The 27,376-nt window shown below is 39.0% G+C and overlaps 1 protein-coding gene across 3 annotated transcripts in view; it reads left to right on the top strand.

Annotated features, from left to right (window-relative positions):
• The first annotated feature begins 5,281 nt into the window (after positions 1-5,281).
• Positions 5,282-27,376, top strand: part of LOC133558893 (nuclear factor 1 X-type-like) — a 266,583-nt gene continuing 244,488 nt past the window's right edge. The window contains exon 1 of one of the 3 annotated variants that reach the window (XM_061910063.1): positions 5,282-5,839. In XM_061910063.1, the coding sequence (XP_061766047.1) occupies positions 5,837-5,839 (3 nt within the window). In that variant the 5' untranslated portion in view covers positions 5,282-5,836. The remainder of the gene's footprint in view (positions 5,840-27,376) is intronic. The other 2 variants (XM_061910071.1, XM_061910123.1) reach the window with 2 other exon arrangements.

Here is a 27,376-nt window from a genome sequence, read left to right as displayed (position 1 = left end):
GGGGGGGGAAAAAGGGCACCCTCCGTTTCATTCTCTTGTGCCAGGGTGGAGCATTCCTCACCCCTCCAAAGACCGCTTAGCAGCCACTCTTTTCTTTTCTTCTGCTGCACTCTAAATAATTTTGCCCTCTCTCTTCCGTCTGCACTTGCTAATATGTGCATTTCCTCTCTTCACTTGCTGCATGCAGTCTTTTCTGCTCTGTTAGCATAGTGATTGCGCAAAGGGTCCTCCCTGTGGCCCACATTTGGACATTTGTGATGCTAGACAACACTTGTGCACTGTGCCGGCCCGCCTGCCCATGGCTCAAACAAAAAGGGCCTTGTTTGTGTACTCGCTCTCCTCACACGCACAAGCCACCTTCTTCTTGCTTCCATTTTGGACCGATTTAAAAGCTACATATACAACAAAGTATTAAAAAATATATATGAATCCAGCTTAACAATGCTGTGTTTAAAGTGGCACTGATATTCACTATTGTAGTTTTATTTTGCAGCATGCAAAACATGTGTTAAATGACTGGAACATCATTTAATAATCATTATCACCATAGTGAAAACAATCACCGCGTAATATCTTTACAACAAGTTCACTGTAACCAAAGAGCTGTGATTTCACGCTCAATTAAGTTGCAACTAAATGCTGTAACTTCAAAACTATCATTTTATAATGAATTACAATAAAAGTGTAATTATATGGTGCTACTTCACAAATGTGTTTTTTGTAGTCAGCAGTGGTTCTCAAATGGGGGTACGCGTACCCTTGGGGGTACTTGAAAGTATGCCAAGGGGTACGTGAGATTTTTTTTAAATATTCTAAAAATGAAAACAATTCAAAAATCTTTCATAAATATATTTATTGAATAATAGTTCAACAAAATAGGAATGTAAGTTCATAAACTGTGAAAAGAAATGCAACAATGCAATATTCAGTGTTGACAGCTAGATTTTTTGTGGACATGTTCCATAAATATTGATGTTAAAGATTTCTTTTTTTGTGGAGAAATGTTTAGAATGAAGTTCATGAATCCAGATGGATCTCTATTACAATCCCCAAAGAGGGCACTTTAAGTTGATGATTACTTCTATGTGTAGACATCTTTATTTGTAATTGAATCACTTGTTTATTTTTCAACAAGTTTTTATTTATTTTTATATCTTTTTTTCCAAATAGTTCAAGAAAGACCACTACAAATGTGCAATATGTTGCACTGTTACACAATTTAATGAATCAGAAACTGATGACATAGTGCTGTATTTTACTTCTTTATCTTTTTTTTCACCAACAATGCTTTGCTCTGATTAGGGGGTACTTGAATTAAAAAATGTTTACAGGGAGTACATCACTGAAAAAAGGTTGAGAACCACTGCCTTAAGAGACAAGTCAGTTTGAATTCTATAGGGAATTTGTCATGATACTATACCGAGTACAATGATTATAGTATTTTTCTGTGAAAGTACAGTTCATTGCTGTGAAATGTAAGGGTGTCGTAGTTTTTACAGTCATTTGTTGGAATGTTGCAGTACATTTTGAAGACAGTGTTTTACTGTGGGAAAAAAAAAACTGGTAAATGCTGGAAATTTTATATTTTTAAATGTTGCTTTCATGTAGTGTGTGATTCAGTGTCACTAGAAATGTTACTGCTGTATTTTTTTTTCATATAGTAATTAAGTGACATTTTGTTATTGCACCTGCACAGTGGTTGTGGTTAATAAATACCATGACATACTTATCTCTGCACTTTTTATTTTATAGTCCTTTTTGGATCACAACATTTTTACAATTCGATGGATGTATTTCAGAAAAAAACATGTCAGATTGCGTTTTTTTTTCCTAGCTTCTTGCTCTAAAGTCTCTTTTTTCTTTTTGTTCCAGAGAGGTTTTAGGCGTTTGTAGGCCACATAAAGCTCCTGCCCCCTCTTTAAAACAGCATGCTATTAGAATCTCTGTGCTGTGGAGTGATGAAGTGCTTTAAACAGTTATGTTAAGAATATTCCCAGCTTTTATTGTAGCAGCAAATGTCACCTAATTAGGCCTCATCTGAATGTTGCTGTTTTTTTTTTTTAAATGAACCCAAAGGTCATTTTAAGATTTACTTTACTAAAAAAAACTGGATCTTTCCCATTATAATTACATTTTCATATTTTTTAGTCATCGCACAGCAAATTTAAATACTCAAAAAACGGCTACACATGAGGTCACGTGATATAAACATATGGCGAGGCACCATGCATTATTATTTAAGCCACATTAATTGACAAGTGTCCTCAATTTTGCATTAATGATGCAGTGTAATGTTTTAATGAACACTTGTTTTATCGTTAACAAGTTTTTGTCTTTAACGATTTATAAAAAAAAATAAATCAAAATGTATATCTGCACTTTTCTATGATGATATAGTAAATATTCTAATTTAACCACAGAAATAACAATTGTATTAAATTAAACCTGATTCATAATCTATTATGGGTATATAATTTACAATATGACTTAAAAAAAAAACAAAAAAAAAACTTTATGTCTGAGATTGCTTGGCCTTCCGTAGCGCGCACACACACACACACACACACACACACAGTCCACGCATGCAGGTACACTCACACAAACCGAAAGTGTTAAAACCTCATTCAAAATATAATCAAACAATGCCTAATCTGATTCTGAATTTTCCAAATCGAATTTTGTACAACATATATTTATTTATTACAAATATTTTATAGCGTTTACGTTTTTGTTTTTTTTGATCAGCTGGTGAGTCCCCTAAACAGGCCTGTCCGTGCAACAGCTTCCGGTGTCTGCAACCACGCCAAATAGCGTTAAGATGGCCGAATAATAACGACAAAAATAATTAATATCATTCTGATTCAGTATGCGGTTTTTTATTGACTAATTATATTTCGAATTATTTTTTTAAAATTATTTGAATTAACCGACGTCACAAACATGGTAATTATCGAAAATGAGCAGTGCTCCTGTATAACAATATTATTTTTGATTAGTTACATAAAGTTTAAATGTACTATAGATACGTTACATTATTTTCAATATTATTGTACTGACATAAAACACAAAGTAAAAATTGGGCCTTGTAATTGTCATTGGCTGGGATCTCATAGTCAATGCAAGATATATATATATATATATATATATATATATATATATATATATATATATATATATATATATATATATATATATATATATATATATATATGTGTGTGTGTGTGTGTGTGTGTGTGTGTGTGTTTGTGTGTGTTTACAAGTGTGCATAAATATGTATATATAAATGTATATACACATATAAACACTTATTTACACACATAAACCCTTATAAACACACACACACACACACACACATATATATATATAAACATACATATACAGTACAAACACCTACACACACATTTATATATATATGTATATATATATATACATACATATACAGTATAAACGTATAAGCACACACACTTTAATTTATATATTTATATGTATATATATATATATATACTTACCATTTTAAAATACATAGATATCATTGTATTCGTTGAGTTTATTTTGTATAGGCGAGTTAAAGCACATTTAATGCCGCAGAAGTGTAAAATTTGCGTGCGTGCATGAGCGCGCGTCCATCCATACTAAATTTGCATGTTAATTTAGGCCGTAGAACAAAAAAAAAACAAAAAAAAAAACAGCATATCGCGAGTTCGATCAGAAAATGAATAATTGACATGACCAAATGTGAGAGGAGGTCATCTGTGAATTATTCATGCCGCCGTCATATTGCAGGAATGTCCGGGGTTGAGTACGGATAACGACACACACACACTCGTATTTCATTCCTTTTCCCCCAGACATATTATTACGTTTTGAGGATTTTTTTATGTTAAAATAACTGACATATTAAAAAATGTGGACAGTTTGTAGATATATATATATATATATGTATATGTATATGTATATATATATATATATATATATATATATATATATATATATGTGTGTGTGTGTGTGTGCGTGTGTGTGTGTGCGTGTGTGTGTGTTTTTGTGTGTGTGTGTGTGTGTGTGTGTGTGTGTGTGTGTGTGTGTGTGTGTGTGTGTGTGTGTGTGTGTATGTGTGTGTGTGTGTGTGTTTGTATACAGATAAAACCTCCAAGGTTTCTCATTGTCAGGGTTGAGTATTTTCTTGCCATGATGTGGGATCTGAGCTGAGGTTGTCGCTGGGGCTTGTGCAGCCCTTTGAGACACTTGTGATTTAGGGTTATATAAATAAACTTTGATTGAATGATTGATACATGCAAATGTGTGTGTGTGTGCGTGTGTGTGTGTGTGTGTGTGTGTGTGTGTGTGCGTGCGTTTGTGCGTGCGTATATACATATATATACATATATATGTATATATATGACATATATATATATACATATATATAAATAATATAAAACATATATATATGTATGTGTATATATACATATACACATGTGTGTGTGTGTGTGTGTGTGTGTGTGTGTGTGTGTGTGTGTGTGTGTGTGTGTGTGTGTGTGTGTTAGGTCAGGGAAAACATGCAGGATCATGCATATATATATATATATATATATATATATATATATATATATATATATATCCTGCAGGCCATGACCTCCCAAAAACCTGCAAGTGGATGCACTTTGCAAGCACGTGTGAATTTTGCTAGTAAAAATACTCATCATGATGAGTACAACTTGATTTATTTTAAGTGGGAACAACTTTTCCTTCACTTATTGCACCACATTGCAGCATTGTGCCGCGCGCGCACACACACACACGCACGCACACACAGGCGCGTGTTCACACGCAGGAAGGCACGGTCTAATCCCTGCCGTCCGTGATTTAACCCCCCGGTGCTCCTAATGCCCCTAAAGTCGCAGCTGCTCTCCGTGGCCGCTATGCAGACTGCTCACCTCCTTTCACTTTATTAATAATTCACCCCGCTCCATTTTAATGTGCAATAATACCATCATAGTTACTTTATTATTCGCATGCAAGGAGTATGCGTGTGCGCGTGCTCGTTTCCTTTGCGCAACCAAGCGTCAGGATTAAGACGGATCATTTTTACGCACCGATTTACGCATGAAGTTTAACATTTTGGAGGATCTTCTCATGTTTAAGATGGGAGCAATGAGGGTAATGAGCAGCCCCCCCCCTTACTTAATTTCGTCAAATGCGCGTGGGGATCCACGCACACACACTAACAGAGAGAGAGAGAGGGAGAGAGAGAGAGAGACAGCAGGAGAGAGAGAGAGAGAGAGAGAGAGAGAGAGTAAAGGGATCGGACGCACGACGCGCGAAGCAGCGCGCACTTGTTATTTTTTTAAGCCGCGGGAGAAGCAGGCAGACAGAAAAAGGAGACAAAAGGGAATTGTACCTACTTCGCATCCCGTCCGCTTGTCTTCAACATTTTTTTTTTTTTTTTGCTGTGCGTGTGTGTGTATGTTCAACTTTCGTATACGGAAAAGCGAAATAAGTCAGCTGCGGGACAAGTTTGTTGCCGTTTGGACGCGACACTTTTGGCGCGGACGTCTCTGCAAGAGCAGCGTTAATAGCCCCTACCAAAAAATCAGAAAAAGGAGCTTTTCCCCCTGTCGTCGTGTCCTGCGGTCTTGCAGAGTGGACTGACTTTTGAGTGTGGCTGTTGTTTTTGGCTGCTTTTTTTTTTTTTTTTGAGTGCGTGCGTGTGTGTGCTTCCGGTAACACTAAGAGAGCGAGCCTTGCTCCCTCTCTCACTTTTTTTTTTTTTTTTTTGGGAAGCTGAACTTTTAAAGGAAAATGGGGCATTGAGAGTGTTGGCAGATCTCCTCGCACTATAATGGTACGTGATGTGTAATTCAATAGTTTGTCTTTTGTTGGCTGCATGGAGACGAAGTGTGTGTGTGTGTGTGTGTGTGTGTGTGTGTGTGTGTGTGTGTGTGTGTGTGTGTGTGTGTGTATGTGTGTGTGTGTGTGTGTGTGTGTGTGTGTGTGTGTGTGTTAATTGTATTTCAGGTACTTGTGTTCAGTGTATATATATATATATATATATATATATATATATATATATATATATATATATATATATATATATATATATATATATATGGCAATAAAAACTATTCTGATTCTAATGATATGGCTCTCACGGAAATACATTTTAAAATATTTGGCTTTCATGGCTCTCTCAGCCAAAAAGGTTCCCGACCCCTGGTCTATCTAATTGATTAGTCGACTAATTGGATTATAGATTTGGTGGCTTTAATTTGGCCCTTGTCTTGAAATATTCTTAGGCATGTGCTTACTAACAACAACCATGACTAGTTCATGCAGAGATATTTATTTATACTGTAATGTGCGCTCATTCGGCTATTACAAAAATTAAAAAAAACCTATTAAACTTGTGTCCAAAGACAGGCAAAGTGCTTAAAAAAAACAAAGTATAATTTTTTATATGTAAAAAAAAAAAAAGGGCAATTAGAGTAAACAATAAAACACCAAAACTATCTAACTTACACAAAAAACAAGTATCAAAAAGCTGCACACTGGTATATTATTGATTATTGATTACTTCCACATTTTTATCAATCTGTCTATAATTTTAACATTTTGACTTTCTAATATATCGCATGTTCAATCCAATGTTTGTGTGTGAGTGTGATTGACACCTTTGTCATTGCGCCTTTCTTCATTGCACTGCGCATTGACGCTGCTTCAAAAAGTACTTGGATTGATTTGAACGAACTTAGTCTGGCAGACTTTGGCTGAATTGATAGTCAAAGTTATTTTATTTTTACATAACATAGTCTTAGACTTCTTGGCCAGTTAGCAAGACAACGGGCTAACTCTCTTAGTGAATTGAGACCGCATTCCCTCGCTTTAAATCAGGGATGTCAAAGATGCGGCCCGTGGGCCGGATCGGGCCCGCGAACAGGTTCATTCTGACCCGCGAGATGAGTTTGCTAAGTATAAAATTGAGCTGCATTTTTAAATTAAAGAAACTGCTGTTCTAAAAGTGTCCATTGCATGTCACAATAACAATTCTGTTAGGCAAGCAAATAGTTTGTGTTGGGGCGAGCAGTTATGTGCCAAGCAAGAGGTACACGGTAAAGCACGGCTGCGACTCCTCCCCCTCAACCCAATGTAAAAAACAGGAGTAAAATAAACCACTATTTTTCAACCACTGTGCCGCGGCACACTAGTGTGCCGTGACATACAGTCCGTGGTGCCGTGGGAGATAATCTAATTTCACATATTTGTGATAAAAACATTTTTTGCAAACCAGTAATTATAGTCTCCAAATTATGTGTTGTTGTTTTTGAGTTTTGGTGCTGTCTAGAGCCGTGTAATACTCTTCCATATCAGTAGGTGGCAGGCTTTTTTGATTGATTGATTGATTGATTGATTGATTGATTGATACTTTTATTAGTAGATTGCACAGTTCAGTACACATTCCGTACAATCGACCACTAAATGGTAACACCCGAATAAGTTTTTCAACTTGTTTGAATCGGGGTCCACGTTAATCAATTCATGGCAACTAATTGCTTTGTAAATGCAGGTAAAAAGGTGTCTTATGCTTAAACCAAAAATGAACAAAAGGTGAGTGCCCCTTAACAAAAGGCTTTGCAGCTTAGGGAAGGCTATGCAGAACGAAACTAAAACTGAACTGGCTGCAAAGTAAACAAAAACAGAATGCTGGACGACAGCAAAAACTTACTGTGGGGCAAAGACGGCGTCCACAACGTACATCCGAACATGACATGACAATCAACAATGTCCCCACAAAGACGGATATAAACAACTGAAATATTCTTGATTGCTAAAACAAAGTAGATGCGGGGAAATATCGCGCAAAGGAAAACATGAAGCTGCTACAGGAAAATACAAAAAAAAAAGAAAAAAGCCACCAAAATAGGAGCGCTAAAACACTGCGCACAGGAAAATAGCAAAAAACTCCAAATAATACATGGCATGATGTGACAGTACACCTACTTTGAGACAAGAGCTATATTGATGCATGGTTGGTTATGCTTTAAGGTCCATTCATCCATCCATTTTCTACCGCTTATTCCCTTCGGGGTGGCAGGGGGCGCTGGTGCCTATCTCAGCTACAATCATACCCAACAATTGCGACAATGACTTTTAACTGTCAACTGAGTCGATGATTTCTGCTGGTGGTGAGCCTCCGGATTTTTTCAATGCAAAAAATGTGCCTTGGCTCAAAAAATGGTAAAAAAAACACTGAAATAAACAATTGGTAACCTCACTTAAAATGCTGCATGAGACACTGCGCATTGATAAAGTTCTGTCAAAAGGATTTTCTTCCGTGCAAATTTAAAGAAGGTCAACAATGGAAATGACAAATGAGGTAGTTGGCACATAGAAGTATTTTTATTTATGCTTAATTTTGTTTTTGTGTAATCATTGACGGGATGTGACTTATAGTTTATTTGGTTTGTAAAAGCATTGAGATTAAGTCAATTTTAAATTGTGTTCTTCATGGTGCTTTTGAAACTGTACCAATTTTTTACCTCAAATTTTTTTACTAACTTGAAGTGTTTCGTCAAGAGGATTATTTGTGATACGTACATTTTCAGAAAGGGCTCCTTCTATTTTGCGCCAAAGTAAAACAAAGAAAACAATCTGAAGTTGTCGTAGTTGTATTTTTAAGTTATTGTGCCATGATTTTACCCGTCCGGCCCACGTGGGAATAGATTTTCCTTCATGCGGCCCCTGAGCTGCTTTAAAAGCTCCCATCTCACAGATGCAGTGTCATTAAAACAAAATGGCCAGTCGTTGGAGTGGTCGGACTAAATCGCGGAAAAACTTGAGTAATGACGTCACATCGGCGACAGATGGTTGCACCCCTAAGGTCAGTCCTCTATTGGGAAACACAAAGAGCAACTTCATATAAGCAAGCTAAAATGTCTCCATGGGAACTTAAACATTTCAAAATATAAAAGTTTTGCATTCAATTTTATATGTATGATGGATTGTAGGTTGTGAGTTCAAACCCCGGCTGAGTCATACCAAAGACTATAAAAATGGGACCCATTACCTCCCTGCTTGGCACTCAGCATCAAGGGTTGGAATTGGGGGTTAAATCACCACAAATGATTCCCGGGCGCGGCACCGCTGCTGCCCACTGATCTCCTCACCTCCCAGGGGGTAAACAAGGGGATTCGTCAAATGCAGAGGAAACATTTCACCACACCTAGTGTGTGTGTGACAATCATTGGTACGTTAACTTTATAACTTTAATTAAACCTGTTTGTATTGAGGGTAGCCATAATATAACTATGAAAAAATGTGAATACAAGCATATACAGACCTTGTTGCACAGTTTGCATTTCTTATTTTGATTATTATATTGTATTATTTGTTTTACCAAAAGATTGATGCACCCTCTAGTCACCTTTACACTCTTTTAATCCGATATAATGCTGTCTGAGCCTGAGCCAATCAGTGGCCACGATACTGAACAGCACAGTCTGGTTGGTTTGGTCTTTTTTCTTAGTGGCCATTACTAGTATAGTGTTGATATTTTTAGTTCTGTTAGTCATTTGCTTGGAAATGTTTAATTTAGGCCAAATAATGTAGTAGAACACACATGTCAAACTCACGGCCCGCCACTTCATATTATTTGGGCCTCGTAAGCCTGTAAATAATTTGTATCAAAGTACGGTAACTTTTCTTACCAAATGTATTCTTTCTTTCTATTTTCGGGAGAAAAAAAATATATGTGCTCCATGTGATCGCAAATTATGTTGATTTAAATATTGTCTCTATTATGCTGTAATATATTTTATTTACATATAAATCTTTTTTAAGCATATCCTTACACTGCATCTTGTTGGGAGGCAGCGTGCAGGTAAAAAGGTGTCTAATGCTTAAACCAAAAATATACAAAAAGTGAGTGCCCCTAAGAAAAGGCATTGAGGCTTAAGGAAGGCTATGCGGAACAAAACTAAAACTGAACTGGTTACAAAGTAAACAAAAACAGAATGCTGGACGACTGCAAAGACTTACTGTGGAGCAAAGACGGTGTGCGCAATGTACATCCAAACTATATTATCAAACATTCAAACCATTTTCATATTGATAGAAATACTAATATAATGATTTAAAAGCACGTTATCCATCAGGTTGTGCAATGTAAAAGTAGCAATAGATTTCATGGTAAAATTGTGAAATATACTGTGGTTTTTACCTAAATGAAAACAACAGTACCTTTTTTACTGTTGTTGATTTGCGATAAAAAAAAAAAAAAACACAACAACAAACTGACAGCTTAGGTGCTAAAATTTGACTGTACAGTTGCACTTTTTTATTTACAGTAAAAAATAAAATAAAAATTACCATAAAAACAGCAGTACTGTTTTTCCATTTACAGTAATATTTACTACATTTTGAGGTGGAATTATTGCAAACTTACCATATATATATATATATTTTCTTGCATATTAGTTTTTTTTTTTTAATCTGTTAATAAAATGCATATAGAAAATAGGTAATAATAGTATTCACTGTAAGAAACAGCCCTCTGGGGCCAAACATGACAGCGATGTGGCCCTCAGTGAACACGACTTTGACACCTCTTTTGTAGAATCTGCTTTTCAAAAATGGACCATACGCTACTGTATTTTTATGTTGGTTATTATGGTGGTACTTGCAGAACCAAGTGTTTTCTGTATTATAAGACTCAGTGATATTTCTAAAGAAGGTTTAAACACCTAACATTAACCCAAACATTGGACTACAACGTGTTTGTTTACGGACTACGTGCAGATATACTTCCTGTCCCTCACTAAGTGTGTACTGTTTACACACCATACTAAATAATCCGATCACGGTTGCAGGATATCAACACTGTACAATATAAACAATATACATTTAACTGACGATAGAGCTTTTGATACTATTGTCATATCCTGATAATGCATGGTATCAATCAATCAATCAATTAAAGTTGACTTATATAGCCCTAAATCACGAGTGTCTCAAAGGGCTGCACAAGTCACTACGACATCCTCGGCTCAGATCCCACATCGGGGCAAGAAAAAAACTCACAAATTTGCGCACACCAAGTGCAACATAGCAGCAAATACACTAAGTAGTATTATCACTGGAATTGAGAACATGGGAAAGCCAAATCATATTTATTAGACACCGTAGGAGGATGCAAAAAAACAGGTAACCGCTGAGCTACAGCTCTTAAATCAAAACACAGGTGGGTGGATCGATACAAATATCGACATTACCTACACCAAGTACAGTATCAATATATGGTTTATACTACAATGATTAGATCGGGGAAAAAATCATTATCACAAAGTCTTTTTTTGTCATTTGGTTATTGTTTACAAACTTTGGAAAAAAGATCAAACAATAGTTTTTGCTTTTTTTTTTAGTTATTGCATTGACAAGAAATGTTTTGATCAGGATTTTATGGTGCCAAATCCAGTCATCCATGAATGAGATCGGCCGATACCGATGCCAGTTCGCATGTATTAACTGTGGATTTTCCAATGTATTTATGGTGAGTGTTATTCACGTTAAACAATATCCACACAATATTTAAAGTACTTCCTTCTTTTTTGGTGTGTAACATGTTCAGTCTTATCCTCCAGTGATAATCCATCCATCCATCCATTTTCTGCCGCTTATTCCCGTTCGGGGTCGCGGGGGTCGCTGGCGCCTATCTCAGCTACAATCGGGCGGAAGGCGGGGTACACCCTGGACAAGTCGCCACCTCATCGCAGGGCCAACACAGATAGACAGACAACATTCACACTCACATTCACACACTAGGGCCAATTTTAGTGTTGCCAATCAACCTATCCCCAGGTGCATGTCTTTGGAAGTGGGAGGAAGCCGGAGTACCCGGAGGGAACCCACGCATTCACGGGGAGAACATGCAAACTCCACACAGAAAGAACCCGAGCCTGGATTTGAACCCAGGACTGCAGGACCTTCGTATTGTGAGGCAGACGCACTAACCCCTCTGCCACCGTGAAGCCCTCCAGTGATAATGTTAATTGATAATTATACTTAAGATACTAAGAAATGCAGTTCATTTGGTGTAAAGGAGGTGATTATTATTTGCTTAGTTGAGGGGCTCCACACTGTGTATGGAGACACATATTTAGCTGTGATCCGGTTGTCAGCAGGGAGACTAAATCAAATATGATATCAGCTAGAGGGTATTTGCATTTGTGATCGGCAGGCAGTATTAGGCACTCATCGGCGACGGCGATCATATACCTTTTCATAAAAATCGGCTTTTACTGATTAATTAATACATCCTTACTTATGACTTATTATGAATGTAGTGTGTACTAAAAGGGAATTTGAAAATAATTTAAATGTTAATTAATACTCGTATTGCTTTTGTGGAATTTCAGTTGTGATCAAAACTGAAATGTTGAATAATCCTGAAAATTTTAGGTTTGAACATTGGTATGGCCATTACTGTCCCTGTAACTACAAAACCCAAAAGCAGTGAAGTTGGAACGTTGTGTAATTTGTAAATAAAAACAAAATACAATGATTTGCAAATCCTTTTCAACCTATATTCAGTTGAATAGACTGCAAAGACAAGATACTTAACGTTCGAACCAGGAAGCTTTGTTATTTTTTTGCAAATATTAGCTCATTTTGAATTTGCTACCTGCAACATGTTTCAAAAAAGCTGGCACAAGTGGCAAAAAAGACTGAGAACGTGGAGGAATGCTCATCAAACACTTGTTTGGAACATCTCACAGATGAACAGGCTAATTGGGAACAGGTGGGTGCCATGATTGGGTGTAAAAGCAGCTTCCATGAACTGCTCAGTCATTCACAAACAAGGATAAGGCGAGGGTCACCACTTTGACAATGAATTTGTGAGCAAATTGTCGGACAGTTTAAGAACAACATTTCTCAACGAGCAATTGCAAGGAATTTAGGGATTTCACCATCTACGGTCTATAATATAATCAAAAGGTTCAGAAAATCTGTAGAAATCACTGCACATAAGCGGCAAGGCCCGTAAAATTTGATTCCTCAGGTGGTACTGCGTCAAAAAACGACATCAGTGTGTAAGAGATATCACCACATGGGCTCAGAAACACTTCAGAAAACCATTGTCGGTAACTACAGTTTGTCGCTACATCTGTAAGTGCAAGTTAAAACTCTACTATGGAAAGCGAAAACCATTTATCAACAACACCCAGAAATGTTACTGGCTTCACTGAGCTAGCTCATCTAAGATGGACTGATGCAAAGTGGAAAAGTGTTCTGTGGTCTGGCGATTCCACATTTCAAATAGTTTTTTTAAACTGGACGTCCTGTCCTCTGGACTAAAGAGGAAAGGACCCATCCGGACTGTTATAGGCGCAAATTTTAAAAACCAGCATCTGTGATGGTATGGGGGAGTATAGGCATGGGTAACTTACGCATTTCTGAATGCACCGTTAATGCTGAACAGTACATACAAGTTTTGGAGCAACATATGTTGCCATCCAAGCAACGTTATCGTGGATGCCCCTGCTTATTTCAGCAAGACAATGCCCAGCCACGTGTTACAACAGCGTGGCGTTGTAACACGTAAAGACTGCGGGTACTAGACTGGCCTGCCTGTAGTCCAGACCTGTCTCCCATTGAAAATGTGTGGCGCAATATGAAGCCTAAAATACCACAACGGAGACCCCGGACTGTTGAACAACTTAAGCTGTACATCAAGCAGGAATGGGAAATAATTCCACTTGAAAAGCTTCAAAAATTGGTCTTCTCAGTTCCCAAACATTTACTGAGTGTTGTTAAAAGGAAAGGCCATGTAAAACAGTGGTAAACATTCCACTGTGCCAAATGTTTTTCAATGTGTTGCTGCCATTACATTCTAAGTTAATGATTATTTGAAAAAGAAGCTTCTCGGTTCGAACATTAAATATCTTGTCTTTGCAGTCTATTCAGTTGAATATTAGTTGAAAAAGATTTGCAAACTGGGCAGCACAGTGGTACAGGGTTTAGTGTATGTGCCTCACAATACAAAGGTCCTGGGTTTGATCCCCGGGCTCGAGATCTTTCTGTGTGGCATTTGCATGTTCTCCCCGTGACTGCGTGGGTTCCCTCCGGGCTTCCTCCCACCTCCAAAGGCAAGCACCTGGGGATATTGGCCCTAGTGTGTGAATGTGAGTGTGAATGTTGTCTGTCTATCTGTGTTGGCCCTGCGATGAGGTGGCGACTTGTCCAGGGTGTACTAGCCTTCTGTCCGAATGCAGCAGAGATAGGCTCCAGCACCCAGCAGGGACGGCGTGGCGCAGTGGGAGAGTGGCCATGCGCAACCCGAGAGTCACTGGTTCAAATCCCACCTAGAACCAACCTCGTCACGTCCGTTTTGTCCTGAGCAAGACACTTCACCCTTGCTCCTGATGGGTGCTGGTTGGCGCCTTGCATGGCAGCTCCCTCCATCAGTGTGTGAATGTGTGTGTGAATGGGTAAATGTGGAAGTAGTGTCAAAGCGCTTTGAGTACCTTGAAAGTAGAAAAGCGCTATACAAGTACAACCCATTTATCATTTATCACCCTCCGCAAACCCCAAAGAGACAAGCTGTAAAAAATGGATGGATTTACAAATCATTGTACTCTGTTTTCATTTACGATTTCCACAACTTCACTGGTTTTGGGTTTTGTACTTAGTATCAGATCGATACCCAGATTTGACGCATCGCTCAAAACTAATGTGAAGTATCCAAACAACAGAAGAATAAGGGTTATCACATATTAACAGAATTGCAGATACAACCATGCTTCAAAGGAAAGTAACCAGATATTAACAGCAAATTAGTAGGTCGATTCATAACAGTTTTGAGAAAATAATAATAAAATGACGCACAATCTTACTGCATATCCATCCATTTTCCTACCGCTTGTCCCTTTTTGGGGCTGCGGGGGGTACTGGAGCCTATCTCAGCTGCATTCGGGCGGAAGGCGGGGTACATATGTCAGCAGCTAAATTAAGAGCCTTTGTACCCATTTTGATAGTTATCATTTATATACCAAATAGTAAAATAATATTGTTTTCAGAAGAGGCTGCTACGTGTGTGTGTGTGTGTGTGTGTGTGTGTGTGTGTGTGTGTGTGTGTGTGTGTGTGTGTGTGTGTGTGTGTGTGTGTGTGTATGTGTGTATAAATTATATGTATACTGTATATGTGTATATATATATATATATATATATGTATATATATATATATATATATATATATATATATATATATATATATATATGTACATGTATATATACATACATATATAGGGACGGCGTGGCGCAGTGGGAGAGTGGCCGTGCGCAACCCGAGGGTCCCTGGTTCAATTCCCACCTAGTACCAACCTCGTCACGTCCGTTGTGTCCTGAGCATGACACTTCACCCTTGCTCCTGATGGGTGCTGGTTGGCGCCTTGCATGGCAGCTCCCACCATCAGTGTGTGAATGTGTGTGTGAATGGGTAAATGTGGAAGTAGTGTCAAAGCGCTTTGAGTACCTTGAAGGTAGAAAAGCGCTATACAAGTACAACCCATTTATCATTTACAAACCCCGTTTCCATATGAGTTGGGAAATTGTGTTAGATGTAAATATAAACGGAATACAATGATTTGCCAATCGTTTTCAACCCATATTCAGTTGAATATGCTACAAAGACAACATATTTGATGTTAAAACTGACAAACACTTTTTTTTTTTTGCAAATAATCATTAACTTTAGAATTTGATGCCAGCAACACGTGACAAAGAAGTTGGGAAAGGTGGCGATAAATACTGATTAAGTTGAGGAATGCTCATCAAACACTTATTTGGAACATCCCACAGGTGTACAGGGTAGTTGGGAACAGGTGGGTGCCATGATTGGGTATAAAAGCAGCTCCCATGAAATGCTAAGTAATTCACCAACAAAGATGGGGCGAGGGTCACCAATTTGTAAGCAAATTGTCAAATAGTTTTAGAACACCATTTGTCAATGAGCTATGGCAAGGAATTTAGGGATTTTACCATCAACGGTCCGTAAAATCATCAAAAGATTCAGAAAATCTGGAGAAATCACTGCACGCAAGCGATGATATTACGGACCTTTGATCCCTCAGGCGGTACTGCATCAAAATCCGACATCAAAAACCGACATCAGTGTGTAAAGGATATCACCACATGGGCTCAGGAACACTTCATTAAACCACTGTCAGTAACTGCAGTTGGTCGCTACATCTGTAAGTGCAAGTTAAAACTCTACTATGCAAAGCGAAAGCCATTTTGTCAACAACACCCAGGAATGCCGCCGGCTTTACTGGGCCTGAGCTCATCTAAGATGGACTGATGCAAAGTGGAATAGTGTTCTGTGGTCTGAGGAGTCCACATTTCAAATTATATTTGGAAACTGTGGACGTGGTGTCTTCCGGAACAAAGAGGAAAATAATCATCCGGATTGTTATAGGCGTCAAGTTCAAAAGCCAGCATCTGTGATGGTATGGGGGTGTATTAGTGCCCAAGGCATGGGTAACTTACACATCTGTGAAGGCACCATTAATGCTGAAAGGTCCATACAGGTTTTGGAGCAACATATGTTGTCATGCAAGCAACGTTATCATTGACGCCCGTGCTTATTTCAGCAAGACAATGCCAAGCAACGTATTACAACAGTGTGGCTTCATAGTAAAAGAGTGCGGGTACTTTCCTGGCCCGCCTGCAGTCTAGACATGTCTCCCATCGAAAATGTGTGGCGCATTATGAAGCGTAAAATACAACAAGACCCCGGACTGTTGAACAACTAAAAGGCCTATTAAAATGAGATTTTCTTATTTAAACGGGAATAGCAGGTCCATTCTATGTGTCATACTTGATCATTTCGCGATATTGCCATATTTTTGCTGAAAGAATTTAGTAGAGAACATCGACGATAATGTTCGCAACTTTTGGTCGCTAATAGAAAAGCCCTGCGTTTCCTGGAAGTATGTGCGCATGACGACACGAGTTGCAGGGCTCCACACATATTCACATTGTTTTTAAAGGGAGCCACCAGCTGTAAGGGCAATTCGGACCGAGAAAGCGACAATTTCCCCATTAATTTGAGCGAGGATGAAAGATTATTAATAGTGAACGACTAGAAAAAAAATAAATAAATAAGAAAAAGCGACGGCTCCGGGCGGCGGCAAAGTGAATGTTTCAGATTGTATTAGACACATTTACTAGGATAATTCTGGAAGATCCATTATCTGTTTATTGTTGTAATAGTTTTTTAGTGAGATTTTAAAGATTGTAAAAGATTGTAAAGACATACCTCGAGGTCGGATGGCTGCAGTAAACACGAAGTGTCTCAGAGAGAAGCCGAGGAGCCAAGCTCACAGCTGCCGCTGCTGCAGGACGACGAATATTCCAATGATTTGTCCGGTAAGATATACATCACAATTTCCCCATCCAAAAACATGCTGGTTGACGTAGAGAAAAAATGTTCGCTTGACCGCGCTGCTTCACAACAAACAAAAAAACATTGGCTGTGTCTCGGTCCTAAAGACAGCTGCAATACACTGCTTTCCACCAACAGCATTGTTCTTTATAGTCTCCATTATTAAATGAACAAATTGCAAAAGATTCAGCAACACAGATATCCAAAATACTGTGTAATTATTCGGTTAAAGCAGACAACTTTTAGCCGCGAGTGGTGCAGCTGCTAATATTTCCTGACAGTCAGTGACGTCACGCGTACGCGTCATCATTCCGCTACGTTTTCAACAAGAAATTCGCGGGAAATTTAAAATTGCAATTTAGTAAACTAAAAAAGCCGTATTGGCATGTGTTGCAACGTTAATATTCCATCATTGATATATAAACTATCAGACTGCGTGGTCGGTAGTAGTGAGTTTCAGTAGGCCTTTAAGCTGTACATCAAGCAAGAATGGTAAAGAATTCCACTTTCGGTTCCCCAACGTTTATTGAGTGTTGGTAAAAGAAAATGTGATGTAACACAGTGGTGAACATGCCATTTCCCAACTACTTTGGCATGTGTTGCAGCCATGAAATTCCAAGTTAATTATTATTTGCAAAAAAAAATAAAGTTTATGAGTTTGAACATCAAATATCTTGTCTTTGTAGTGCCTTCAATTGAATATGGGTTGAAAAGGATTTGCAAATCATTGTATTCTGTTTATATTTACATCAAACACAATTTCCCAATTCATATGGAAACGGTGTTTGGATATTTATATTTGTGTGTATGTGTATATATATATATATAGGTATAAGTATATGTATCGTACAGTAATGTACATCCCAAACAGCAACATTATTTGCATCAGCATTAGTGAATGGTCCATTTAATCCCAATTTGTTCATTTTCAGTGTCAACTGCGACAGGTTTTGCACCTACATACCAGGGCGTCAACACAAGCAGTCATTTGTAACTTCAGCTCTTTAATTAGCACCCAGTAAAGCTGAAGTAAACGCACCATTAGGACAACCGCGTGTCGTCGGCGGTGCAGTTCGCTCCTTGTGGTTGTGTTTTGATTGTAGTTCTACGATTGCACGCTTGGTTGCACCCGCGGGTGTTGCCGGGGACTCGCCGCCGAACTTGTGGAAGTGGAGGCAAGTGGAGGCCAAGAGGTTGGCTGGTGCCAGGCTGGGGAGCAGGTGGGGGCACCTCCACTATTACAAAGGATCAAATAGAGGCGTGTTATTGTAGTTAAGATGTATTTGAGTGGGACATTTGATACAAGCTCAATGTGCTGATTTATTCACTCCTGCTTTGTGTGTGTGTGCATGTGTGTTGTAATGCAATTCTCCGCTTCCTGGCCATTGCGGTTAACTCTGCTGTATTAGAAACATAACCACAGAAAAACACCCCCAGTGGCACAAAGGGCCGATTGTAGCAGCCCCCGACCTCATTGTTGAAAGTACCCCGGATGTCGGAGCGGAGTGCGGTTTGGCCCGTGAAAAGGCCACATGGAGAAGTCAGGCCTCTAAGGTTATGTGTGACACAGAAAAGTGCGAGCAGCACAATGTTGCAGCTTGCCTGGAAGCTTCCGTGTTTCTATTATCTGAAGGCAACAGTTATCGACGAGCCCGTCGAGCAAGATTAGTATGATTTACAGGTGGGGTGCCAGCCTGCAGCGATGTTGAGGCGTGTCGCTATGTGTGTAAACTTGTCGCCTTGGCAGATTGGGGAAATAACACCTGTTATTTTTAGATGTCATTTGGAAAAAGTTTTGGCACAAGTACCCTGTACTCAGATACACTAATAACATGGTTACATTCATCCGTGTTGTTTTGCCAAAGTACTGCTTTTAACAGGCCTGAGAGGAATCCACTGTCCTTTTTAAAAGGAGTGCACCACAAGAAAGTTAAGAACGAGGTCAGTATCGGACGATTTTTGTGAAAAAGTATGTGATCGGTTTTGTCGATTAATGCCAGACGCCGTTACCTTCTGGCGGACACTGAATTTATTTTTAGTCCACCGGTTGACAATCGGCTAGCAGCTAATTATGTGTCTCCATACAGAGTGGGAATTTGCTCCTCTAAACCACTGTTTTTCAACCACAGTACCGCGGCACACTAGTGCAGTGGTTCTCAACCTTTTTTTAGTGATGTATCCCCTGTGAACATTTTTTTAATTCAAGTACCCCCTAATCAGTTCACCCCAAAATGCTGTTAATTACCAGTAAACAATTATTGTCTGCAAGAATGTTGTATTTTCCGTCAAAAACATTACAATTGGACAGTAAACGGCAGTGTTTTGCTATAAAAACATGGCAGACGGGCATTTTGCCACAAACAGTTGGGCATCATTTCAAAGCAGTCCAGGTTTGGACATTGAGGGGAGGGCCATTTTATATCTTCCTGAATAAAATGACGATAAAGTGGTTTGCAGTCACTCCGAAAGTGAGTTTGTATTAATATCTTCCATAGATGCAAGGAAATACTTGCCCAAACAAAATCTGTTTGTACTTCCTCTGACCTCCGTCACCTGCAAGTAGCATGAAATAATTAAGGCCCGCTCCACCCACCCATCTATTGATCTATACCTCATTTTTTAAAATTCATTCCTTCATCTTCTTTCTCCCACCCTCTTGAGACGGCTGTGTGAAAGATAGTATTTTTCCACCATTTCTCCCTGAGGTAGCTTTGGCATGCGTTCACACGGCGGCCATGTCTGCCTTTCATATGTCCCCTCGTACTCGGTGGAACAGATCGCCGATGCCGGCCCACGTCTTTTGAAGAGGCTGCCATCCCTCGCAGGTTGGCTGGACTCTATAACCCACCCCCCCCACACACACACACACACCTGCTCCTTCCTACTCTTCATTTTAATCCTCTACACCTGAAACATGGAAGTGTAATGCTCATGGCTTCACACAATGGTGGTGACTCTGATGTTGGAAATAACGATACTAAGTGTGTGCATGTCTGTTTTTTCTGTGTGAATGAATGATATTCTTGTTTTGTGCGTGACAATGTTGTCATGTATGGATTAAATCTACCACCGTACACAATGCTGTGGCAGTTTGCCCATAGAGGCAGGGAGCAGGAGCGAGGGCGAACGAGCTGTTAGAGTGCAAGAATCAAAAACGACACAACATTGCAATGTCTTCTATCAACTCATATCCTTAGACTGCAAAAACTGAAATCTAAGTAAGATTAAATATTCCAAATAAAGGTGATATTTGCTTATTTTATTTCTGATAAGATCATTCTCTCTAAGCCAGTGGTTCTTAACCTGGGTTCGATCGAACCCTAGGGGTTCGGTGAGTCGGCCTCAGGGGTTCGGCGGGGGTCAAAAGACACCGGACTCATCGTGTACATAAAAACTGCTCCCTATCGGCGTATTACGGATACGGCGACAGCAGAAGTCACACTGATTTGCAGGTGTGTAATTTCAATCAATCAATCAATCAATCAATGTTTATTTATAAATCCCTAAATCACAAATGTTTCAAAGGACTGTACAAACCATTACGACTACGACATCCTCGGAAGAAGTGAAGTGAAGTGAATTATATTTATATAGCGCTTTTCTCAAGTGACTCAAAGCGCTTTACATAGTGAAACCCAATATCTAAGTTCCATTTAAACCAGTGTGGGTGGCAATGGGAGCAGGTGGGTAAAGTGTCTTGCCCAAGGACACACCGGCAGTGACTCGGATGGCGAATGCGGGAATCGAACCTGGAACCCTCAAGTTGCTGGCACGGCCACTCTACCAAACGAGAAAGAGATAAGCTAGTTTCTACATAAGCACGAAACACCGTTGAGTTTGTAATACACAACACTATGATACTACTCTAATCTGTACTGCGGGGAAAACAATCATATTACAGTATCTGTAAAGTATTATTTTATGTTTTGTTTGTACACAGCTAGTATGTACTGTAGTTGTAATAACACACATGACGTGTTTCATGATCAATATAAGTTGTAACTCACTCCATGGACAGTTGTCTGTTTGGTCCAGCTGGCCAGCAAAGTTTGTTCTCGGTTTACTTGGGTAAGCACCCCATTTATGTCGAAATAGCATGGCTTCAAATTCCACATTTTGCAGTTTCGAGTCCACATAAGGGCAAGAAAAACTCACACCCAGTGGGCAGGGAGAGTTCACACCCAGTGGGACGCCAGTGAGAATGATGACTATGAGAAACCTTGGAGAGGACCTCAAATGTGGGCAACCCCCCCCCCCCCCCCCACCTCTAGGGGACCGAAAGCAATGGATGTCGAACGAGTCTAACATTATACTGTGAAAGTTCAATCTATAGTGGCTCCAACACAGCCGCGAGAATTCAGTTCAAAGCGGATCCAAGACAGCAGCGAGAGTCCCGTCCACAGGAAACCATCCCAAGCGGAGGCGGATCAGCAGCGTAGAGATGTCCCCAACCGATACACAGGCGAGCGGTCCATCCTGGGTCCCGAGGAGCGGTCCATCCTGGGTCTCGACTCTGGACAGCCAGTACTTCATCCATGGTCATCGGACCGGACCCCCTCCACAGGGGAGGGGGGGCAGAGGAGAAAAAGAAAAGAAGCGGCAGATCAACTGGTCTAAAAAGGAGGTCTATTTAAAGGCTAGAGTATACAAATGAGTTTTAAGGTGAGACTTAAATGCTTCTACTGAGGTGGCATCTCGAACTGTTACCAAGAGGGCATTCCCGAGTACTGGAGCCCGAACGGAAAACGCTCTATAGCCCGCAGACTTTTTTTGGGCTTTAGGAATCACTAATAAGCCGGAGTCTTTTGAATGCAGATTTCTTGCCGGGACAAGTTGTGAGTTTATGCACTGTGTTGGTTTTGTTCTTTGAACAAGGTGATGTTCATGCACGGTTCGTTTTGTGCACCAGTAAAAAAACATGGTAGCACTTAAGTATGGGGAACAAATTCACTATTAATTAGTTGCTTATTAACATGCAAAATTAGTAACATATGGTCTCTTAACTAGTCATTATTAAGTACTTATAAATGCCTTATTCGGCATGGCCTTATTATAACCCTAACCCTTTAACCCTGGCCCTAACTCTAACCCTTTTAAAATAAGTCTTTGTTACTTAGAATATGTTCCCCATACTAAAGTGTTACCAAAAATATATAACTTTGTCTTAAAATTGAAAAAAAAAAAATAATTTTTCACTAAAAAAGGGTTCGGTGAATGTGCTTATGAAACTGGTGGGGTTCGGTACCTCCAACAAGGTTAAGAACCACTGCTCTAAGCAGATTTTATGTTAGAGGGTTTTACTTGTTTTAAGGGTTTTGGTCCTAAATTATCTCAGTAAGATATTCCAGCTTGTTGCTGAGATGTTATGACCTATATTGAGTAAAAGATGCTTGAAACTAGAATATCAACTGATTCAAAGCTGTGTCATCAACACTCACAAGTAGGGCTAGGCGATATGGCCTTTTTTAAATATCTCGATATTTTTAGGCCATATCGCAATGCACAATATACATATCGATATTTTGCCTTAGTCTGATAAAATCATTCTTCTCACTAAGCAGATTTTATGTTAGAGGGTTTTACTTGTTTTAAGGGTTTTGGTCCTAAGTTATCTCAGTAAAATATTCCAGCTTGTTGCTGAGATGTTGTGACCTATATTGAGTAAAAGATGCTTGAAACTAGAATATCAACTGATTCAAAGCTGTGTCATCAACACTCACAAGTAGGGCTGGGCGATATGGCCTTTTTTAAATATTTCAATATATTTTTAGGCCATGTCACACACTTTGTCTGTTTCTCGTTTTGTTGGACAATTTTCCACTGTGAGACCGCAAGAAACAATTACAAAAATATTACTTTGTTATAAAGTACTCAGACACTTAACTGATGTTAGAGTGCAAGAATTAACGTAACGTTTTTTGTTTTACTAGAAGCAACACTTTTACGTCTTTTAGAGTGCATGAAACAATGCACTCTTATTCTCTTGTTAGACAGTTTTCCAATGTGTAACTGCTAAAAACAACCTATAAAATTATTTTCTTACACTCAGATTTTTAACCACTGTTAAAGTGCACAAAAAAAACGCAAAAACGTGGTTTCTTTTTTTTGTTAGACAGCTCTCCACTCTGAGACTGCAAGAAGCAACTTGAACTTTTTTTGCACTTTCAGAGTGCAAGAAGCAACAAAGTGCAGTATCTTTTTTTGTTATACCCAACAAAGAGACACTTTGCTTATGTTAGAGTGCACGAAATAACACAAAAAACTCAGTCTTCTTTTGTTAGAAAATTCCCCACTTTGCGTTCATTAAAGTGCTCAGATACTTAACCACTGTTAGAATGAAAGAAGCAACATAAAGTGCAGTATCTTTTTTGTTATACCCAACAAAGAGACACTTTGCTTATGTTAGAGTGCACGAAACAACATAAACATTCATAGTCTTTGTTTGTTAGACAATTCTCCACTAAGACATTAAGTTACAACTTGAAAAATATAATTTTGTTATACTCAGATACTAAACCATTGTTAGAGGGCAAGAAACACTGTAACACTACAGTGTCCAAGTTTGTCGTACGTGTCAATGCGAGAGTGCAAGAAGAATTATAAAGTAAAGTATCTTTTTTGTCATACTCGCCACTTTGCCTTTGCGAGAGTGCACGAAAAAACTTTAAAGGCCCTCGTCTTCTTTTGTTATACCGAGTCATTACGGCACTGTGAGAGTGTAGCAGTCAACTTCTTTTATCATACTCACTTACTGTGCCACTGGTAGAGTTCAAGAAACAATGGGAAGTGATTGATTGATTGAGACTTTTATTAGTACATTGCACAGTACAGTACATATTCCGTACAATTGGCGGGGTTGGGTTTGGTTGATATCCGCACTTCAGTCATCAACAATTATATCATCTCAGAAATGGACATTGAAACATTGTAGGTCTGACTTCGTAGGACATAAGAACAAGAACAAGTATATACATTTGATTATTTACATTTGATTAATTACAATCCGGGCCGGTGGGATGTGGTGGGGGGACGGTGTTAGTCGAGGGTTATAGTTGCCTGGAGGTGTTCTTTTAGTGTGGTTTTGAAGGAGGGTAGAGATGCACATTCTTTTACACCAGTTGGGAAAAGTACAGAATGTGCAGTGCTTTTCTTATGTCACACACACTTTTCCTCGTTAGGATGCAAGAAACACTGTAAAGCGCATTGTCTTAATTTGTGATAAACAGGCTTTGGCACTGCTCGAGTTTTCTTTTGTTACGCTCGCAAGAAACAACACAGTAAAAGTGCAATGTCTTTCTTTTGTTACACTTCGGAACTTTGCCAGAGTAAGAGCGCAAGACACATCACACTAAAAGTGCAATGTCTTCTTGTGTTACACTTGGGCACGTTGCCACAGTGTGAGTGCAAGAAACAACATGGCTTCCGTGTACAGGGTTAGAAATCACATACCGGTTTTTGTTGGGAGCTGCTTCTGACTGTTTTGTTTTGCCAGTTTTGCAAACGATTCCCACATCGATTCCTGAGGGCGCAAAAGCGGTCATTATGCTGAAACGACGTTAAAATATAGTGGTTTAATTGATTTGCTGTTGCCACTGTGAAAGTGCAGGAAACAATCTGAAAGTTGGTTTGACGTCTTTTGTTACATTGAGGCACGTTGTTACTGCTCGAGTGCAAGAAACAACCTGAAAGTGGGGTTGTTGTCTTTTTATCATATTTAGACACTTTGTTGCAGTGCGAGTGTAAGAAACAACCTTAAAGTTAGTTTGTTGTCTCTTGTCATACTTAGGCACTTTACTAGTGTGCAAGAAACAACCTGAAAGTTAGTTTGTCATCTGTTGTCATACTTAGGCACTTTGCTAGTGTGTGAGTGCAAGAAACAACCTGAAAGTAAGTTAGTCGTCTCTTGTCATACTTAGGCACTTTACTAATGTGCAAGAAACAAGCTTAAAGTTAGTTTGTTGTCTCTTGTCATACTTAGGCACTTTACTAGGGTGCAAGAAACAACCTTAAAGTTAGTTTGTTGTCTCTTGTCATACTTAGGCACTTTGCTAGTGTGTGAGTGCAAGAAACAACCTGAAAGTAAGTTAGTCGTCTCTTGTCATACTTAGGCACTTTACTAGTGTGCAAGAAACAACCTTAAAGTTAGTTTGTCGTCTCTTGTAATACTTAGGCACTTTGTTAGTGTATGAGTGCAAGAAACAACCTGAAAGTAAGTTAGTCGTCTCTTGTTATACTTAGGCACTTTACTAGTGTGCAAGAAACAACCTTAAAGTTAGTTTGTCGTCTCTTGTCATACTTAGGCACTTTACTAGTGTGTGAGTGCAAGAAACAACCTGAAAGTTAGTTTGTCGTCTCTTGTCATACTTAGGTACTTTACTAGTGTGCAAGAAACAACCTGAAAGTTAACTTTGTCTTCTCTTGTCATACTTAAGCATTTTGCTGGTGTGTGAGTGCAAGAAACTACCTGAAAATTAGTTTGTCTTCTTGTCATATTTAGGCACCTTTCTAATGTGAGAGTGCAAGGAACAACCTGAAACTTAGTTTGTCGTCTCTTGTCATATTTAGGCACTTTGGTAGTGGGTGAGTGCAACAAACAACCTGAAAGTTGGTTTGTTGACAAAACATTTTGATACTGTGCAAGTGCAAGAAACAACCTGAAGGTTGGTTTGTCCTCTCTTGTCATACTTAGGCACTTTACTAGTGTGCAAAAAACCACCTGAAAGTAAGTTTGTCGTCTCTTGTCATACTTAGGCACTTTGCTAGTGTGTGAGTGCAAGAAAAAACCTGAAAGTTGGTTTTTGGACAAAACACTTTGCTAATGTGTGAGTGCAAGAAACCAACTGAAAGTTAGTTTGTCATCTCTTGTCATTTTTAGGCACTTTGCTAGTGGTTGAGTGCAAGAAACAACCTGAAAGTTGGTTTGTCGTCTTTTGTAACATTAAAGCACGCTGTTACTGCTCAAGTGCAAGAAACAACCTGAAAGTGGGGTTGTTGTCTTTTTATCATATTTAGACACTTTTTTGCTGTACGAGTGTAAGAAACAAACTGAACGTTAGTTTGTCATGTTTCAACTGTCATATTTTGGCACTTTACTAGTGTGTGAGTGCAAGAAATAACCTGAAAGTTAGTTTGTCGTCTCTTGTCATATTTAGGCACTTTACCAGTGTGCAAGTGCAAGAAACAACATGAAAGTTAGTTTGTCGTCTCTTGTCATATTTAGACACTTTACTAGTGTGTGAGTGCAAGAAACAACCTGGAAGTTAGTTTGTCCTGTTTTAACTGTCATATTTCGGAACATTTACTAATGTGTGAGTGCAAGAAACAACCTGAAAGTTAGTTTGTCGTCTCTTGTCATATTTAGGCACTTTACTAGTGTGCAAGTGCAAGAAACAACATGAAAGTTAGTTTGTCGTCTCTTGTCATATTTAGGCACTTTACTAGTGTGTGAGTGCAAGAAACAACCTGAAAGTTAGTTTGTCGTCTCTTGTCATACTTAGGCACTTTGCTAGTATGTGAGTGCAAGAAACAACCTGAAAGTTGGTTTGTCGACAAAACACTTTGCTAATGTGTGAGTGCAAGAGACCAACTGAGAGTTAGTTTGTCGTCTCTTGTCATATTTAGGCACTTTGGTAGTGGGTGAGTGCAAGAAACGACCTGAAAGTTGGTTTGTCGACAAAACACTTTGATACTGTGCAAGTGCAAGAAACAACCTGAAAATGTGGTTTGCATCTTCTGTTGTAGTCAGGAACTTTACTAGTGCGCGAGTGTAAGAAACAACCAGAAAGTTGTTTTTTGTCTTTTGTTGGAGTCAGGAACTTGATTAGCGCGCGAGTGTGAGAAACAATCTCAAAGTTGGTTTGCATCTTTTGTTTCATTTAGGCACTTTGCTACTGTGCGAATGCAAGACAAACCTGTTAGTCTTCTTTTTTTGTATTGAAGAACTTT

The sequence above is a fragment of the Nerophis ophidion genome, linkage group LG01 (assembly GCF_033978795.1).
Source record: "Nerophis ophidion isolate RoL-2023_Sa linkage group LG01, RoL_Noph_v1.0, whole genome shotgun sequence".
In the NCBI taxonomy this organism is placed as follows: domain Eukaryota; kingdom Metazoa; phylum Chordata; class Actinopteri; order Syngnathiformes; family Syngnathidae; genus Nerophis; species Nerophis ophidion.
The sequence above is the reverse complement of the archived record's forward strand: the minus strand, read 5'-3'. Positions and strand labels throughout refer to the sequence as shown.